We start from the raw sequence: 20,674 nt of genomic DNA on the forward strand, positions 1-20,674 counted from the left end.
CCTTAAAAAAGATGACAATTTTAAGGAACACTTTAACGTGAATTTTAGCTGTATGTTTTAAATGTATTTATTAATAAAGACATGTCTCATATAAGTACATGTATAAATACATGAGAACTAGAAAATGTTTTAGACAAGCTCACATACAATATAGATGGTTGCCAATTATCATGCAGCGATAGTAAACACAGAATTAGTTCTCATACATCTTATTCATGACAAAATGGAAACAGTTTTAAAAAATCAATTTTACTGTCATTTCACCGTCCATAAAAAAGGCTTTTACTATTTTTTCCATACAGTAACCATTTCAATTTATAGTTAAGAGTTGTTCAATTCAACTTAAGAAAAAAGATATTTATACATTGTACATATACACTCCCTACATTCTTTTCCATGCAGTCTTTTCTCTCTTCTAGGACTGGTTGTTTCTTTTGCCCTGGTTTAACCATGCATCCACAGCATATAAGTACTTGTATAGAGTCTCCCATTAATTGCAATGAGATGTGGCTTTTATCCATGTTTTCTATTCCCAAACCTTGTGGAGATATGAATTCTATACAACATATGTGTGTTCAATCCAATCTGCAAGGCTCTATTGCAAATACAAAATGAACAAGACGGATGTATGTTTCTCATCACAAACCTCAGGAGTTTTCCGTTTTAAAAATACAGTTCAACTTTGATATCTCAAATATCAATATCTCAAATACCATTAATATATCGAAGTGAGCTTGAGTTGAGAACCATAGTTTCTTTGTTTATCTTTATCACCGGTACCTATATCTCAAATTCTTGAGTGTCTCAAACACTTTTCTCAGTTCTAATGAGTTTTATATTAAATGGGGTTTCGCTGTATTCCTGGTATACCGGTATCTTTAAATTCTCAACAACAGTCTTTTAATATCTATATATATTCAGGGTAGTTATACAAAATAAAATATATTGATGTAAAATTTGAAGAGATCTAAGGTAAAAAATTACCAGTAATTTATTGAAATTACTAGCTGAGTTAAAGAATAATTAATAACAACTTACAATGAGCACGATGAAAGAAATTCTAAGAATTAATTTTTATCATATGTATATCATATATATCTTTAGGGGACATGAAAGTCGTTATAGTTGTTTTATAAAAAAAAACTTGGGTGGCAAAACCGAATGACTAGGCATGAAAAACAAACTAAAAATCTTTTTCATAAGTTTTTCATAAGGTTGCTTTAATAATGGTCAACAAACAGTGGAGCAGACAACAAGATTTAACAGTTAATATAATAAATGATCTCTGAAAAAAAAAGTGAAATATTCTTTCTTAAAAAGAAACAAGTGAAAAAAAAACCCCATATCTTTTAAGAGCTCATTTTTTCCACAATACAAAAAGTTGGTGGGAGGTTTCTTAATATAAGACTAATTTGGATACTTTCAGTAAAGGTATCAGAATCTTTCAAAACATGTTTTGGGAACAAAATGAGGTTACAAAATAAATACATGTAAAGTTTTAAAAATCCAGAAACTTTTTCAAAAAGTTTCAGTACATGAAAATGTTCATGACAAGTGTATATGAAAAAGACACAAATTATAACTGAATTTGGGGTTGTATACATAAGTCTTCTTGTACAAAACATAAACATTTTTTGATTAAATAATTATGCTGCAATTAAAAAAAAATCAGCAGTATGACAAAATAAACATGAAGACTTCCAAAAATAATTTCCCCGATAAATAAAAAAAAAAAAATTTTCATTACAGAAAAAAAGAACACTTTTTTTCTTTCTTATCAAATTGAAAAAACCCCCAAATTAAACAAACTGGTTTGAATCAGGAGTGAATTATTGATTTTACAGCAGTATAATGCCAGTGTCCTACAAAGTGAGGTAACCTTTAACTTCTCTAAATGCGTACCAGTAATATAAAATGGATATGGCCTATTTTTAAATTCCATTCTAAAGGATTTCCAATCGCTCTAACTGATCTTTCAACCTATGATTGCTCAATCAAGTACCGATAGTACTGCCTGCAGTTCTCCTTTTGCCCCTTGTTAATTTTGCCTACGGTAATTACTCTTACTGACATCAATATAATAAATAAATGTTATATCTCTTTCATCTTTCACTACCCCCATGATGTTATATGCTTATATTAGAATGTAGGTTATCACGCTACGACAGAAAGGACTTAGGAAACAGCACGTAAATTGTACATGTATTTGAAGAAAAATTTAGAAAATGACAATCACCTTTTTTACTTGGATTAATTATTGCCATTTAACAACTGGTCTGTGTTTACAATATGATGCAATATTGAGCACGCTATGGAAACAGCACATACATTCTATGTGCAAGCGTGAACGGGAAGCTAATTTTTTTGGTGCAAGATAATTCAAATATTTTGGCAATTTCTTGGAGGTGAAATATTGTACTGTGAGGGTAGCTAAATCATTGTGTTGACTCTAAAAACTGCAGCAATTGTATATTATTTGTTTAATTCAACCAGCAAATATGAGGGCAAATCATTTAATGGGGGTAAAAATAAGCGGGGGAAAAAGAATCACAGTACAGTAAAACTCGGTTATAGCGAAGTCCAAGGGACCAATGGATTTACTTCGTTATATCCGTAATTCGTTATATCCGTTTAACGAATTCATAGTAATTACTAAAACGAATTCACTATTAACATGTCTTCTTTTGCAAGACTACAATTTTTGCTAATTGAGGCTTAAAATAAAAAATACATTCCTTTGATACCTTTAATAATCAGATTAAAAAATGGAAAATTTTCATGAAAATAAATTCATTCAAACTATTATGTTAAATGGTAGTGCAAACTTTCTAAACAGTAAAGAAATTTGTTATAAAAGTGTTAAATTTCATTATTATTCACCTCTACGGGGCTCAAAATCAGTTGGCTTTATCCGAGAATTCGCTATATCCAAGTTCGTACTAAACGAGTTTTACTGTATGTGGTAATCTCTGTTTCCTTTGATCCATTCCAGGTACAATACCTCTATTTAATATAATATTTAATAACCTTGGAGCTGAATGCATGGAGTCATTAGAGAGAGAGAAAGAGAGAAACAAAAGGATAAGACCAAAAAATCATCATCAATCTCCCAAATTTATCACCAGTCTCTGATAGAATTTTTTGGATGTAAAGTTCATATTACCGCTATTTGCTTGATCAATTATTCATAAAGTTTTTTAAGAAATATGGGAATAAAAATGAGCAAAGTAGTATCATTAACAAGATGTTTGCTTCGATCAATTTTTTAACAGCTTGCTTGTCAGCTTGTCTAACACCTTTTCAATATGCATGTTTTTTTCATGTGTTTTTTTCTGTTCAGCATGCTTGCTAAATAATGAATGTAGTTCTAGATCTGAAACCATGACCAGTAACAATGTAAAATGGCAAGATGTTACAAAGAAAAAAAAATATTGCAAAAGCCAACAAAACAATAACAATTGATGGTTTTTGAGCATGTTTCCCTCCCCTTTCAATATTCTTTAAAAAATGGAACACAAGTTGGCATTTCCAAGACCCCTCTATAAATTCACCATCACAATTAAGTTATGCCATTCTTGTTGAAACTTGGCAGCAGTCTCTGGTCTATTTAGTGAGCAAGCAAACAGATTTTGTTCCATAGCTTCAAGCCAAAGCTTGATCAACATAATAAAACATAACAGTTGAATCTACAACTACTTGATCATTGCATGGGTTTACATTTCTCCCATTTTGGTTCATGAACAGTTAGCAAAACAGGTTCTCTCTGTTTTCTACCCAATAGAACTACATATTTGCTTCCTCTTGGCTAAATGAATATTTAATTGATTGATTAATTAATTGAGACATGAAATAAATAAGACAGCTCGAAACAACCTACGAGAACCGGTTAATAAATGAACCACTGCCGTATTGCATGGATTACATGGTGTGTTTTTAAAATCATACATGTACAAAATGAGACTATATATATTTAGACAAATAGATTATAACTCTTTGAAATTAAATCTCAGTGTTGTTATATACTTAAGGAAACAGACAGACAAGCGTGTATATAAATACATGTATATGTACATACAAATGTCATCCATCTACCAGAAAAATATCATATACACATATCATAGTTGCACCTTTATCTATAGTGCGTGAAAAAATCATCTCATTATGGTTTAGAAATTAAAGAAGAAAATCCCATGGCCATGCTTTAAAATTTCAGTTGTAACAAAAGTATAAAATGTAATGCACAGTTTCCATAAGCAAGAAAATAAGTTAAGAGGTTATTTTTTACATAGAAGAGAATATAAATTTTCTTTTACATGCACTGAAAATGAAAAAGTAGACCGTCTGTCTTTGGTTTTTAATAAACTAACTCACTTAATTTAATAAACCTGACCTAACAGATATTCAGATGAAAATGTGCTACAAACTTTGAGGTGGGGGTGAGGGGTTAAAGTATAGCATTTGGCTTCATAACACTAATGGAATATAAATCAGCACAGAAATAACTAATATAAATTTTTCAAATTTGAAATCGAACCAGTTCTTACAAAAAAGTGATTTATCAGCCAAAAATAACATTCAAACAAGGTCATTACATTAAAATACCCTATTTTCATGAGTTTTCAAAAAAAAAAAAAAAAAAAAATACCGGTACTGTAATCAAAATTTCCTGAAAAGATTACACATAAGTTACAGTAACTGTATTAATTTTCTAAACATACACTTTCATATTTGTTCTCTAAATACAAACACACATACACTAACCACCAAAATTAATGTCAAGGTCATTTGCACATGTGAATCATCTCTAAACAACAGCAATGTGCATGTTTACACACACAAACTACACACATGTATACATCAATCACACAAAACATCTCTTGACATTTTTAGTTCATTCATTTTGATTGCATATGCACATAACAATGATAAAAAAAAATCTCATTGGAAAATTTCAGAGTGAAATATATCTGAGGTGACTATTTTCCCTTCGAAATTCCATGTTTCTTTCCGACTACGATTGTTTCCCCCTTGAATGTTCTTGAAAGAAAGGGGAAAAGATGCTATTTCCGATTTTGCTGCAAATTTTTTTTCTGTTTAAAATGTCCACTACCCAATTACATGTTAGAGAAACCTCCGGCGAGCTATAATGAAGTGTTTTCAGTATGGGCAAAATCAGTAAAGAAAGGATTGACGTATGTAAATTCTCGGAATGCATTCTCATCTATGTTCATAATAACAACACTGTCAGTTGGCGTGTTTTTCAGTTTTGCTGCAGTGAACATCTTGTCAAAATTTTCAGCCTTTCTTGGGTTACTCTGTAAAAAGCAAAATTAAAAGAAACGAATACATAAAAAACCAGGAAAATAACGAAAAAAATAGAAAATAAGAAAGAAAGAAAAATACAACAAAACATTTAATATCTACGCTGCAAATTATCAATAGAAGTTTAACTCAAAATGCACCATCACCCATTTGCAATGATCATACATTTGAGAAATAAAATCTTTACAATTCATGGTGTAAACCCATGAATTTGTCTTGTATTTATGAAGTTTTGAAAATATGAACATTTTCCAAGATTTCTTTATCACTGCTATCATAATGCATTGAAAGCTTTTTTATGCTGGTGTTGCTTGTGTAATAATTTCCTGAGGCAGACATAAATATGTCTTAACCTAAATACAGTACAACCTCTGACCTACCCTACCCACCTACATGTACCCCTCCAAATATCCAAAAGAGCAAGAATACAATAATGTATCTACACTTGCTTACACTTGTCAATAATACAATGTATACACAATTTCATTCTGTATATCTTCCATTAAGAGCCTTTTCATTTCTAGCATACAAAGCTGAATCAGTTTGTTTGACTTGTCAACTTTCCTTCAACTCATAACCCCCCCCCCCCCCCACCTTATAAAAAAAGAGGTCAATGTCTACATTTCGAACTTAACACTGATCTTTTTTTAACTTTTCAAAAAAATGCATCATCTATGTTATTTAACTTTAAAACTTTCAAAAAGGCAGAATTTTGTTCACCAACAAAAGTAGCATACTGCAGTTTTCCTAGCTCTCGATCTACATTAACAAAGAAACTTAGCCTTCGAATGCCAGAATAAGTGTCATCAATGGGCATTGTAACTCTCACTTTAACTCAACTTAAGAGATAACAAATCTGAACATGAAACATATAGTTTAGAAAATATTGAGAGTTCATAGAAAAAGTGTAGTGGAAAAGATGTGTATTTGTGTATCTACTACTTCAAGGCAAGGTGAGGATATCTAGATATCCCAGATATCACTATACATTGGTGCCATCTAACATGTAGATATCAGCACATTGATATCTGTATACCATTTACTTACAGAAATCCGGGCTTTTGCCTTGATAATAATATAAATTCTGAATAATATGTTTGCAAAAATAATATTTCAACATGCAAAATATTATGAAATACAGAAATGAAATCGAAATGAAAGTTTCCTTTTTCCAAAACAAAACAAAACTTCCTGCAAACCCGAACATTCCAATGGCTATGAATAAATACATGAACATATAGCTTTCATATGATGAACATTTCAACAATTCAACAGAATTATCTAGAGCTCCAGACTATTTTATAAACCCAAGTTTTAAATATGATGCCTTTCCCCCACCCATATTATACAAAAGCTTTACATGAATGCAGGTGTTTTTTATCTCCTGTAATTGAAAAGGGCATTTCTCTTTCCTATCACAGAAAGTGAAGGAAATGGCTTATCCCTGATTATATTCAAAATGTCATTTATCTTTTAAATCCACCCACAGCTGTCCCATAACTAAAAATAAAAGCTTTGGTAAAAAAAAAGTACACATTAATTCCTTTGTGTACCCCCCTCCACCCAATTTTCACCAAGATCCTGTACCGTATATAAAAATGTCCCACCTTCATAAAAAAAAAACAAACAAACTTTTGAATCTCCAGTGCATTTGTAAAGTACATTTGTTCCGGTAGTTTAGGATGGAAGTGACAAGGAGAAAATAACCTTGGGAAAGATGTGTTCAAAATCGAGAGAGAAGAAATTAGTCTTTTGGGACGCAATTAATACTCTCTTATTTTGTTTGACTCTACTGCACTCTCTCATTCTACATGCACTTGGTTTCAGACTTCTCAGTTTTTTAATCTTGCGCATTAGACGTGATACTGTCAGATCATTTTATCACAGCAAGTTTTAATAGCTGACTTAACACTTTCAAGATTAAAGAAAGAATTTTTTTTTTGGCAAACTCACATAAGAAGCCAATAACATTATCCCCCCCCCCCCGCCCCCCCGCCCCCCCCCCCCCCCCCCCAAAATAAAAAAATGAACAAAAAAATTGATTAATGAAATTTGATAAAGTACTCACATAAGAAGCCAATTACACTATACCCCCCCCCCCCCTAAAAAAAAAATTAATTAAAAAATGAACAAAAAAATTGATAGATAAAGTATTCACTGAATTGATACTTTTTCTCATAAATCATGATCCAATTTTTGAATCAATTCAGTCATAGTATTATATTAAGTTAACTTTACAAAACATGATGTGGAAGTGTCATACCAGGGCAGAATAAGCCAATCCCAAATTAAATGACACCAAATTTTTGATCCAATGCTAAGACTGATCTACATCAACTTTTTCCATTCTTTTTATTAATAGAAATCAGTGCAAAACTTTCGAATTACCACTCTCCCACCCTAATCTTTCTTAATAAAAAGGTCTAGGCTTTCATTATTATATAGGAGAAAGAGAACTGTTTTGCATAAGAACTCTTGAGACATTATTTTGTTAATATTTTCAATCTTCAGGAATGTTTAACACAATATACAAAATTCATTATAAGAAATCACTGTTTCCTTCTATTTTAATTTGGGTGGTATTTCTCAAATAAGTTTTAATTCAAACAGTATTTTGATAGGGAAATTAATTTCGCTGATATAAATCATCGAGTTCAGTTGTAAAAACAATGCCCAAGATTCCGATCCATCGATTTAGAAGGAGCATTATACCTCCATAAAACACCCTATACTACAATCTCGTATTCCCCTGACATCTGCAATAAAGCTATTTAGCCTTGCCCCCTCGTAATTCAATTAGTGACGACAAAGCAGAGAGAAAGATTATATATATGAATGTATAAGACAAAGAATCAGTAAGCCATGCTGCCATTAGTCAAGCTGGTGGTGTGTAGATATACATGTATATTAAAAGTTGATAAATATATGACATATATAAGAATATTGAGGTTAATGAATTAAAGAGTTAAAAAAAAATATCCCATGTGAAAAAAAATAAGGATAAGTACCTGTTTTGGCTTTAAGATGAAAGAGGAAAAGATGAAAGAGAAAGGTAAAATATATTGAGGTGAAATTATTAATTGAAAGGTATGAGAAAACAGTTACTGGTATACGTTACATGTGGAAACAGAACAAAGAAAAGAGAAATTGATATGATAAATAGTATTTAACTATATATCAAATGAAATGATAGGAAACTAAAGCTTAAGAATAAGAAGAAACTAAAAAGAAAATCATTTAGTACTTTGTAAATGAAAAGAAATTAAAAATAACAAAACATTAAATTAGTACATGAAGAATATTGGTGAATCCCGACTGCAGGTTTGTCTTCAAGTTTCACTGACAAATTAACACAACAATCATTATCAATTAATTGTTTATTGCTCAATCAGTTGGCAATGAACTTTTTTTTCCCCAACCTTGTTACATATAAGAAAACGGTTTTTAAATGAAGAAACACAATCGAAAATTTCATAACTGGAAATTGCATTTAAAACCTAAAACAGAGGTTTAAAAAAAAAACAAATGATTGATGCCTGCTGTGCAAAGAGGTCATGACCTTGAATATATGACCTTGAAGTACAAAATGTACAAAATCTTTTTTCACCTCATTTAATTCAGGTTTTTATATGACAAGTATTTGTGTTCTTATTGACATGACTGATGCAGACAGAGACTTACAAACAGATGAACAAAATCCAACAAGGATCAAAATTTTGTGGATAGTGTTTTGATAGCAGCTTTACAGGTTTTATGTGAAGAGGAAAAAAGTAATCAAGTAGCATTTTTAAAAAAAAAATGGACTATTTTTGCATGGAATGGGAAGGTAAACCAGGTACGAACCAGAAAGATAACACACGTTACGATCTTTTCCCCGAGTGTAACTAAAACACCGGAAACGTAACTATTTTAGGATATCTCATTGCGAACAAATATTGACCTCATGGTGTGATAAGACAATCCCCTTGAAAAAAAAAATCATTTAAACAAACGATTTTAATAAAAAAAAAAAAATGAATATATCACAGCCATTGTTTAATCAATGTCAAAGCCCATAGCTTCAGTAATTAAAATCAATGACGGTTCCAGATAACACACCAAAAGTGATTTTTTCTCATTTAAAGACAGACACGAGAATTGATTTATTGCCATTTTCCCCTGTGGAGGAATTTTATTTAAATCTGGTGACTGAGTTAAGTCTCCTTACAGAACGTTCTAGATAAACCATGCATGTGTTCTTATCGCAGAAATTAAAAAAAATATCTAGAAGGGAATGCTTGAAGTTGACATTTTTTATAAAGATAAAATGTCTGCCATGCATGACAGGTTAACGTTACTTCCAAACAACAGTGTGACAAAAATTACATTCCACAAACAGTTACAATGATTACAATTACAATATGTAACAATAATTACATTCAAATTACTGTTACAGGCAACAGAGAAAGACAATGAAGGAAGAAGTAGTACTACATTATTGACCAGACAGGCGACAGTACAGTACATGCCTCTAATGGTACTTACAATTTTGGGTTTATAAGGCGGCTGGACTTCGCGCTGCTCGATTTTGTCCCACATGATTCGTTTGAAGAAGGCATGATCTTTGATGTCTCTCTCAGCATTAGGTCCACACCCTAGCCTCTTGGTGGGATTTTTTGTTAAGAGCTTGAAATAAAAACGTAACAATGTTATACAATCAGGCAATGAAATCATAATTCAAAAGGTGTTTTTTTTTTTTTTTTTTTTTTAAAGTGCAGTTCATGAATAAGTTATAACAAAGTAGTACCTAGCATATAAATCACATTATTTGCTTTAACAACAATTAAAAACACTATTCTATAGCAGAAATAAATCTCTAAAAAGGTTTTAGTTATGGTGATCAAGCGAAGCCTTAATTGGCTTTTACCCCAAACTTTGAAAAACTGCAGATCACTTTCATCAGAAAACTCTGGATAAAAGGTTGCAACAGTAAAATGTTGTTGTAGAACCTTCCACAAATTCCACGGTATAAATGTAGTCAGTGAAAATAACTCTAGCTGTTTCATCAAAAATTCTTTAAGAATTCTCTCAAAAATAAAAAATTTTGAAATTCAAAATTGCAAAAAAAATATATTTAGATCTGAAAATGAGCATATAAAATTACATCAGGTGTCTGTATGATGCAAAAATATACATGCATGTAGTTGTAAATTTGCACATCACAGGAAAACTAAAATTACTCTGTAAACTCAAGTATAGCATGTTGAAAGGCAGACATTTAGATATAAATGCAGTTATCACAAGTAACCCCTCCCTATTTCAATGCGGGACCCTCATAATAACTCCGATATAAATAAAATCAAAAGGAATTATCAAATGCCGACAGTGATGAATCGTTGTTCTTACTGCTTTACACATGGAAACAGCTTCTTTGGACATAGACTTTGGATAGGAGACATTGTGATCTGTGATGGAAGCAAACAACTCTTCTTCATCCTCCCCATCAAATGGAGGCTAAAATGAATAAACAAAAAAAAAATGTTGACAATAGTTCCTTACATGATTCAAAGTTCACTGTAATAGTACATCGATTTGACTACTGAAAGCTTGAAAAGTGAAAATTGCTGGCCTTTAATACTGCAATGATAGAAAGCATGAAAAAATTCAGTGCAAACATGAAAATATTCAGTGCTGTGCAGTACTACTTGATCTGCATATCTAAAATAATCATTTCTGCACTGCCTTTAGATATTATCCATGCTTAATTAGATAATCAAATTGAGTTATTTGAGGTTTTTCAACTATACGACATAGAAATATTGGCATTTGTAGCCCAAATAGGTTTCCCTCTTCTATCACATTACAACCAAAGCTACACAGCTATATATATGATTACTTCCCAAGTCCAAAGAGCACGTCCCTGACTACTGCACAATTACTCTAAATTACAATCAAATTCTTGGCTGGTCTGTTAACCTTTCGGAATGAACAGCAAACAACCCTTTATTTGTCTCGACGCTGTCCTGTTATGGTCAATAATGGCGGATTCTCACCCCCAGCAGACAATGCGGATGGGGTCATTAAAGCATCACAGACTTTCCAAGCCTTCCAGTAAACACCAGAACTCTATCCCATTAAGCCAGGAACCCATTCCAAGGGCACATTTAAACAAATTTGTGTGATCAAAGCCTCTTGATTGATAAAGATGGTGACCTTTTATTGTCCATTCTTCTACCACCCCCATCCCACTTTTTTCATTGAAAGTGAATTACACATAATACCATTTTAGAGCTACCAGCATTTTTTCACTCCAATATATGAAAAAAATCAGGTCTATCACCCTGGTACTCTTGATTTGTGAATGAGGTACAGTCAAACTTCATTATCTCAAACCAGATGGGACTGTTTAAAAACCTCGAGTATTCCAGACATAAATGGTAAAATACTTTAAAAATAAGTGGTTGGGACATACAAATCACTTCGACATATCTATTGTATTGAGATATCAGTGTTTGTGATATCAAAGTTCAACTGTATATCTATGCAATATTTTGTGTTCAAACACTACCGTGGTGTGTCAATTTGTACCATACCTGTCCTGCCAACATTTCATAGAGGAGGACTCCATAGGCCCACCAATCCACTGACTTTCCATATGGCTGATAAAGGACTATCTGTGAAAAACATTTTATACATATTATCTATCAATGCATATGGGAATAGTGTAAACTTATTGCAACTAATGGTTTTTGAAATTTTCACATAGTTTTATAACATTAATATTGCTCTTCTAAATAGGATGTGAACCAAAACTGAAGAGTATGTTTTAATGAAACTCTGAACATGAAAAATAGGCTTCTTTCCTAATTCCTGAGATCATAATTAGCATTTAAAGGGACTTAGACACGATTTGAGATCAAAAATTTTATTTTTATTTTTTATGTATAAAATGGTTTACTGGTGCATTTTAAATGATTGACCAAAATATTGAATGTTAAAGTCAAGTTACAAGCGAGATACAGAGGTAAGAATTGGTTGTAATGTAAACAAAGCTCGAGTCTTATAGTTGTTTACAAAAAATGTATTGTAGAGAATTACCATTTCTTAGACAAAATGACATGTAAAAACAATTTAAACTAATTCAGTATCTTCATAAATACCATTATAACTAAAAGAAAGGTACATTTGATTGAAACTTACACCAATACAACACATATGTAAAAATGACAATATTCAAGCTTTGTTTACAAAACAAAGAATTATGAACTCTGTAACTTGCTTATAACTTGATATTTGACTCTCAAATTTTGACATAGCATTATAAACTTATATATTTATCAGTATAAACATTGAAAATGGAAAAATAAAATTTGAAAATTTTAACTCAAATCGTGTCCAAGTCCCTTTAAGTGTTAATGAAATATCAACCAAAAAAAAAAGAAGTCATTTTATATCACTAATCAACAAAATTTTATTCAGGTGAAAATTAAAAAATAATTTAGGTCTAAGTATCAATAAATAGTACTGATAGTTTTTTTTCTATTAACTTCTCTGGGGCTAGTTTTGTTAATTGGATATATATTACATCCCTGCTTGGCAATTATACTGTTATTGTCCTTATTTTACAACAATTTAAATATGTATAAATCATATATTGCAAGGGCCATTCATCTAAGAACCTACTTCTTAAGGTATTCACAAAGCATTATTTATCCATGGTCATACCTCTAAGGCAATTCACTAATCATTATTTATCATAACCCTACCCCTTGGGTAATTTACTGATAATTACTTATCTATGACTTTATCATCTGGGCAGTTTACTTAATTATTATTTATTTATGGCCCTACTTCTGGGGCAATGCCCAACCTCTAAAGCAATATTTACTGGTCATAGGCCCTACCTCTGGGGCAATGTAATCTGGGGTTCCACAGAATGTTCTGGTTGTCTTGTCATTGTAAATGCCTTCCTTACACATCCCAAAGTCTGCTATCTTAATGTGGCCATCAGAGTCCAGCATCACATTGTCTAGCTTTAGATCTCTGCAATTATTCAAAAAGGTCTTATTGACTATCCATTGCTTTTCAAGATATGGTAAAATCCTACCATCACCTCTTTTATCAACAAATATCAGTTGCATGCCTATTCATAATTCTAAGAATTGCTTTGGTTATATTTCCTTTTTTTTTATTACCTTTACATGAATCTTCAAACAAAATCAAACCTGTAAATGGTTCCTTGACTATGTAGATAAAACAATCCTATAGCAATTTCAGCTGCATAGAATCTGTATTGGAATAAAATATACATATCATATAAAGTTCACGTATAGACAACATCATGACATAGACCAGTATGCAGGCTTGGGGCAAATTACATTGTAAAGTAATGCATTACATTACCATTACTTCATTAATTTGGGCATTAAATTACCATTACCATTACTTGATTTTCTTGAAGTAATGCATTACATTACCATTACATGAGTAAAGTAATGCATTACCATTACCATTACTTTTTTTTTTAAAGTAAAGCTAATAAAGAGTTTTTGCAAATGTTTCAAATATACAACACTCTTTAACATATCTACAGCTTCATGCTCAGTATCAGGTTCAAATTTAATGAATAAACAAGAGTCATTCTTTATTTGCTCAATATATAATCATATTGTGGCAATATGAACAAACATATTACATAAGTAAAATGATATTTATAGACATTTGGCATGATACAATATCAGATATGAAATAGAGACACAGGATAACATGCGTAACAAAAAACAATTTATGACATAATGTTGCGGTTTTTAAAAGCTAAATTTAGATATATCCCCAGATTACACAAATCTTTATAATTTTATAAAGGGTGCATCTTTTAAATGCATCCATCTTCCGGCCTATACTAAATAAATATATAATATTGGAAGTGATATTGATTTTCATCATGGATGGACAGTGCATTCATTTTGCTTTTATTATTTATTTCAACTTTGAGCAATAAGCTCATCAGCATTAAACATATTAATAAGATTTATAAACATATGCGAGGCACGCAAAATGCGAAGCCAGTAGGCTTCAGAGTCTCTGCAGAGCGTGCACTCTCACTATGGAGAACAACATACAGCTTTCATATATGTTTACATCATATAAGATATTGTGAGATACAATAGATATATATATAATACTGAAATTATGATTTACCAATTGTAATAGAAAAAAAAAATTCTATAATTTTAACTAGAGCAATGAAGCTTTTAAAGGTGCATGTCTGTCTCCTATTCTATTGTGACATAGCGAAGGGAAGGGGATTGGGGTATTTAGCACTTCTTATAACAATAGATTGTTTTGATACTTAGATTATCCTGGGGGCATAGTGTGTTGTTGACACATTTCTTATTGAAGTGCAAACTAATTGGAGTAAATTGTTTAAATGAATAAAAACTCTTAATAACAACACTCTTTAAAATGTTATGAAATTGTGCTGTTATTTTTAGTAATATAAACAATTCAAAAATGAATTTTAAAAAACCTTTTTTAATAAGACATGTACAATTAAAACATTTTTTTCTTTATTAGAATTATTTCTTTCTTCTTTAAAAATAAATTTAATCAAATTCAATTTCAACTATTCATTTATTCATCACATTTTAAAAAGTGAACATGCATAAATATGCATAGTAATGCAAAGTAATGCCATGTAATGCCAGCATTACACTAGATTTTGAAAAGTAATGCATTACATTAGCATTACTTGTAATGCTAATTTTGAGGCATTACACATTACTAGCATTACTTTGAAAACATGTAATGCATTGCAATGCATTACCATTACATTTAGCATTACCCCAAGCCTGCCAGTATGATATATCATTATAATTAGGAGACAGGTGTGGACATATCAGATGAGATATCAAGTGAGATATCAGATATCAAATTAGATATCGAATATCAAATGAGATATCAGATGACTCTCTCTCTCTCTTACGCAGCCACTGGTTCTTTGAATTTCCCTTCCTGCTGAATTCTGTACATGAGATCTCCACCATTGACATACTCCATGACAAAGTACAGGCGATCCTGAAAAAAAGTTGTTAGCATTATTAACGACAAGGTATTTATTCAACAAAACAACTTGTTATTTTTTTTTTCCCATTAGCATTTTTTCTGTCAATTTTGAAGTCTTAAACAAATTAAAAGAGACAATACAATTTTCTTGTGAGTAGTCAGTTTTACAATTTTTTGGGTTTTTTTCTACTTCCTTTTTATCAAGGGTTATCCTTTTTTCAAGTGCATTGTACTTTCTCAATACAAAATTGTTTGCATTACTCATGTTTTTAACTTTTGTCTTGGAAAATTCCAACAAGAATGCATATCTACTTTTTCTCTGTTTTTAAAATTTGGATTTAGATTCTTGCAAAAAAATAAAAACCTTAGAAATTTCTCACTTCTCGATAAACAAGAAAACTGCTGCAAAATAAAGCAACTAGAGTTTATATAGATTACATTTGTAGGCATCCTGAAGATTTAATAAAGTAATAACTGTGTCTATATGACGAAATTTGTACAAAAAGTTGCTAGCTTTCATGAAGTACATGTTTTGAAAATGCCTCCCCTATTTCCTACCCTCATTCAAACCAACCCTCTCCCCCCCTCCCCCCAATTTTTTTTTGTATTCTTGCCTTTGCTTGAGGTTCAGTAGAAATGAATCCCGGCTTTTTCTTATTGGGCTTTTATAGATTTAGCCTGTCAGTAACAGATAGGAAACAGACCACATTTCTCATGTTACTACATTGGTACCCCCTGGATAAATGTCTGGTATTTTTTGTGCTCACATCAATTCTAAACCAAATTCATCTTCCTATGCTCAGCAGGTCTGGATCAATTACGGGGCTCTCAGACCACTGACAAATATGGTTTACACCATGAATTAACAATCAACCAATAGACACCGCGATTAAAACAGAAATATGGACATTTTTACGAATCAGATTGATTCACAAGAATATTTACGGGCCTGCTCTAATGGTCACAGCTAGTGGAAGCCAAAAAAGGGAGAGAGATAAAGGGAGAGAGAGAAAAAATCCTTACCATGGTTTGAAAGCACGAATGTAATTGGACAAGGAATGGTGGTTTGTTGGGTAGAGCCAGGACACGCTTTTCAATCATCGTGCATTCCACATCATCATCCTGGATGATCACGTCTTTCTTCAAGATTTTGATGGCGTAGAGCTCTTCTGATCCTTTCATTTCTGCTAAGACTACCTGATATTATGGACAAGAAAAATTGAATTAAACCTAATTGAATAAATAACTCAACATTTGTAACTTTAAGAATTAAAGAAAATGTTATCATTCTAGCCCAAGAATTAAAGTTTGTTCCATCTGACTATATACAGAAAACAATTTTGTTTTTTTTTCAGTATGTAATGGTTGAAATATTGAATTAAAATAAAAATTCACCCTAAAGCTGAATTTTGTAATGACAAAATTTATCAAAAGTGGATTGTACTGTATATCCTTATCGACAAGTTAATTTACAGCAAACATGGACTGTACCACTAAATATCGATGATTCCTTCCACACAGGCCTGATATCTCTATGTAAATCAGATGTAAATGACAATCTATTATTGGCATTGCTCTCCTAACACTAACCAAATTAAAACAAATTCTATTAATTACCATATTAATGAAACTAAAACCACTGCAAACTCAAAACAACCTCTTTGCAATTACGCAGACAACAGATCAATTATCAAATTACAATGTGTTCAAATTGATTTTGATTAGGAGGATTCATCTCTTGCAAAATTTCCAACCGAGCCAACTCAGGTGTTCAACATGACAGAGATTAATCTCACGTCAAAAATCTGCACATCTACAATAACAGTGGTGCATTCCTAGAGATGTGTTGTTGGATCACACTCAAGTCGTGCTCACTTCACAGAATGACACGAGTCTGAGATCAATAATGTCACTGGTCGGTCAGCTTGATACCAAAATTTAAGCTCTATCCAATAATTCATCACTTAATCGAAACTCATTTCACAGTTAATCTTGATTTAACCGTATAATTTCTAGTATCCAGAAATGCTCCAAACAGTTTTAAGTATGTGACACAAGTTTATAGTATTAGTTTTGAAATAATAAGTTTAAATTCTTAATTAACATCATTTATAATTATCCAATGGAACTGACAGGCAAAAAAAAAAGGTTCTTTCAGACTCGGATTTTAACATATTTTCTTATTCTACTACAGATATTGCTAATATCATTATCAAAGAGATGATTATTCTCCAATATACCATGAATGTCGTCAGTAAATTATCAGATCAGAGAAACCTAATAGCCTTGCACTGATCATAAAAGTATAACTTCAAAATGTAATTTTTTAAAACCATGTCAATTTTATGCATTAGTTCCAATCAATACAATGTATATCTCTTCAAAAGCTTTATGTGGCTTTTTCAGTGACCTCCCTAACACATTTGCACTGCATGCTTAAACATTAAAAAATTAAAAGATGTGTAGTATTAATATTCGTATTGAATTACTCTTAAAATTTAAATGATGTGACCTTGACCTCAGATCAGAATTTTGATATTCATGCATCGGACAACCTTGGATATTTCCCCATGGTCACGTATCAATTATTGTCCAAATGTAAATAAAACTTGTTTTAAAAGAAACAGGTTTTCCCCTTGCTTAATCATACGAAAAAATAAGTGAAATAGTTAAAAATGTAGAAAATAAAGCAAATTAATAAAGTGTAAAACTATTTCACCATGGGTCGGACAATATTTACCAAGCATCGGACAGCTATACAGTATAGATTAAAAATAACAACATTTTCTGGTTTTAATGCAAAAATACAAAGGTTTAGAACAATAAATAAATTCAATAGCTATTCAGATTTCTTTAAATGTAAATCCTTAAATCTAAAGTCAAGAATTTAGATTAGTGCTTCTGTTTAAAGGAATATTTATCGTGAGGGGTTCTTTATCGTGCCAGCACCAACAGGAACTTTGGATTTAAAAAGCTGTGTCCGTAAAACTCAAATTTTAAGTTGTCTGAGGAAAATATTTATATCAATAATTTTTTTAATTTTAATTTTACTTTACATTTAAAGTATATCAAAAGGAATGGGCACAAAACACCCTTATTATTAGAAGAAATCATGTATTGAAAACTGTCCAATGAATGGTTAATTTGTGTCCAATCCAAGGTGAAATGAACATATGGAGCAAAAATGATCTTTACATTAATTGTTCAAATTTCTTGGACTTATTTCAATCAAATTTTGTTTCAAAAGTTACTTCTTTCTAATTATTTTAGGCAGGAAGTGCATTCAATCAAATGCACAACATTCAAATAATGCTTTTGTGTAAAATTTTTCGTAACTGAATTTCCAGTGATGGCCACAGTATTTGATGCAATTGGTTAACTCACCCTATACACTTTACTTAATTCACACGTGGAAAAGTGGAAGACAGATAAATGGAAAACTGAAAGGACATACTGACTAAAAAAACTATCCAGTTGTTTCGTTGAACTGCTATAGATTATAAAATTTAAAAAAATACATTGCAAGTACAGGAGGAGAAGAGGTCATCTTTCGATAAATATGGTCTAAATAATTACTTGATTCATTTAAATTTTCACTGCAGCGCTATCAAAACTGTCAATATCTGTCCAACGGATGACTTCTCTGCTGGTTGAATCTATGAATCTAGGGAGCATTACGCAATCAAGTGAGAACTGCGATAAACGCAATTCCAAATTGATTCAGTGAAACCAAAAAAATCATTACCACGACTACATGTGAAGTCACAGCTAATGCGGATCATCACTTATCATGGCCAGGAAAACTTTCAGATTGCAAACCCCAACTGAGAAAATATATTTAAAACGGATACAAATAACAATGAAAAAAAATGATGAAAGGATGTGTTTTTTGCCCTGGTATGTCTTGATATATGTTATGAGCTAAAGATAAAAAAAAATTTCAGATTTGCAATGTCATACAAACCATTCATATATTAATTTTGTCTTTTCTAAAAATACAAAGAAAACGAGGTACCCAATAATATAGGGTAACTCTTGTTCTCTGTAATGATATCAAACTGGGAAATCATAATGAGAAAAAGCTAATATCTTATTGTTCAAATACCTTTGGTGATTACCTAACTGTAATTGTTTACATACTAAATCTCATTATACGTGATTGTGGTTTCCGAAAATAAACAGATACTACTTATTACAAAAAAACAGTTTTGTTCGCAGCTGGCAGAAAAGGGTTCATTATTTCAATTTTGTCTTGATATAGTGGCTTGCATTCACAAATAACTCAAATAATCTACTAATTGATGCTGATGACTCCTACTACATTAAACATATACCTATATGCCTCAGTAAATACCATACATTTGTATTTAGATTCCAAATGAACTGATGGCAAAGACATTTAAACAAAATTGCAATTATTTTTGGTTGATTATTTGTAGTTAGGATGACAATTTCAAATAAAGCTGCAAGACATACATTAATTATCTTTTATTTAAACAATATTTTGATTCTACAAGATTGAATCATTATGCATAGACGAACAAATTTAACATAGTCTATACATGTATGTCTAAAAATGTTTGTCTTATTGTTCAATAAGTAGTCCTCTAATTGGAATACCATTTCATAAATGATTTTTTTTTCTTCATTTCAGTACAGGGAAACTGGGTGATGTGATGGTAGCATATGAAATACTAATCATTGCAAACTATATGTTGTACCTTTCCAAAACTGCCTTTTCCTAATACGGTCAGGAAGTTAAAATCGGTTGCTCTAACGGTGTCTTGTTTGCTGCCAGTTCCTCGAGACACGTCAACATGTTGGGGTGGAGGTTTCTGTGAAAATAAACACCATTTTCAAATACAAAACATTTCACAAGGGTCAAAGAAAAATGATCTTTTCATATACGGGAGGTAACTCTTACAAAAATTTAAAACAATTTATTACACTCCTTTAAAAGATTGTTAAAAGTCGAATTTTTGTTAGATATTGCTCTATAAATGTGCTGAAATTGCATTGATTTTTAATGATGATTTGTAAACCTCAACACATCACTTCAAAAATATATTGTGATTTTGCAGTCTATATATTGAAAGTAAAATTCTGTAAATTTCTTCTTTGAATTTTTATAAAATTTCAGGACTTGACAAAGGATTAAATGCTACACTAAAATACATGTATTAAAAATGCTGTTATATTTGTTAGAAGCAATAACAATAAAAGTGGTAAATCAAAAGTTATATTAAAGACATCTTTTAAGACATATTGGCTGTAATCTGTGGTTGGAAATTTAACGTCTTTGATGTTG

At 31.2% G+C, this 20,674-nt stretch overlaps 1 protein-coding gene across 3 annotated transcripts in view; it reads right to left on the reverse strand.

Annotated features, from left to right (window-relative positions):
• Window positions 1-20,674, reverse strand: part of LOC128164592 (calcium-dependent protein kinase C-like) — a 60,650-nt gene that overhangs the window by 5,020 nt on the left and 34,956 nt on the right. For 2 of the 3 annotated variants that reach the window (XM_052828523.1, XM_052828522.1), the window contains 9 exons: window positions 20,088-20,201; window positions 16,390-16,563; window positions 15,287-15,378; window positions 13,527-13,589; window positions 13,206-13,344; window positions 11,895-11,975; window positions 10,708-10,815; window positions 9,847-9,987; window positions 117-5,315 (listed from right to left, as the gene is read on the reverse strand). In XM_052828523.1, the coding sequence (XP_052684483.1) occupies window positions 5,142-5,315; window positions 9,847-9,987; window positions 10,708-10,815; window positions 11,895-11,975; window positions 13,206-13,344; window positions 13,527-13,589; window positions 15,287-15,378; window positions 16,390-16,563; window positions 20,088-20,201 (1,086 nt within the window). In that variant the 3' untranslated portion in view covers window positions 117-5,141. Of the gene's footprint in view, window positions 1-116; window positions 5,316-9,846; window positions 9,988-10,707; window positions 10,816-11,894; window positions 11,976-13,205; window positions 13,345-13,526; window positions 13,590-15,286; window positions 15,379-16,389; window positions 16,564-20,087; window positions 20,202-20,674 lie in introns of those variants that run through there. The other variant, XM_052828524.1, reaches the window with a different exon arrangement.

Source organism: Crassostrea angulata, chromosome 10, assembly GCF_025612915.1.
Source record: "Crassostrea angulata isolate pt1a10 chromosome 10, ASM2561291v2, whole genome shotgun sequence".
In the NCBI taxonomy this organism is placed as follows: Eukaryota; Metazoa; Mollusca; class Bivalvia; order Ostreida; family Ostreidae; genus Magallana; species Magallana angulata.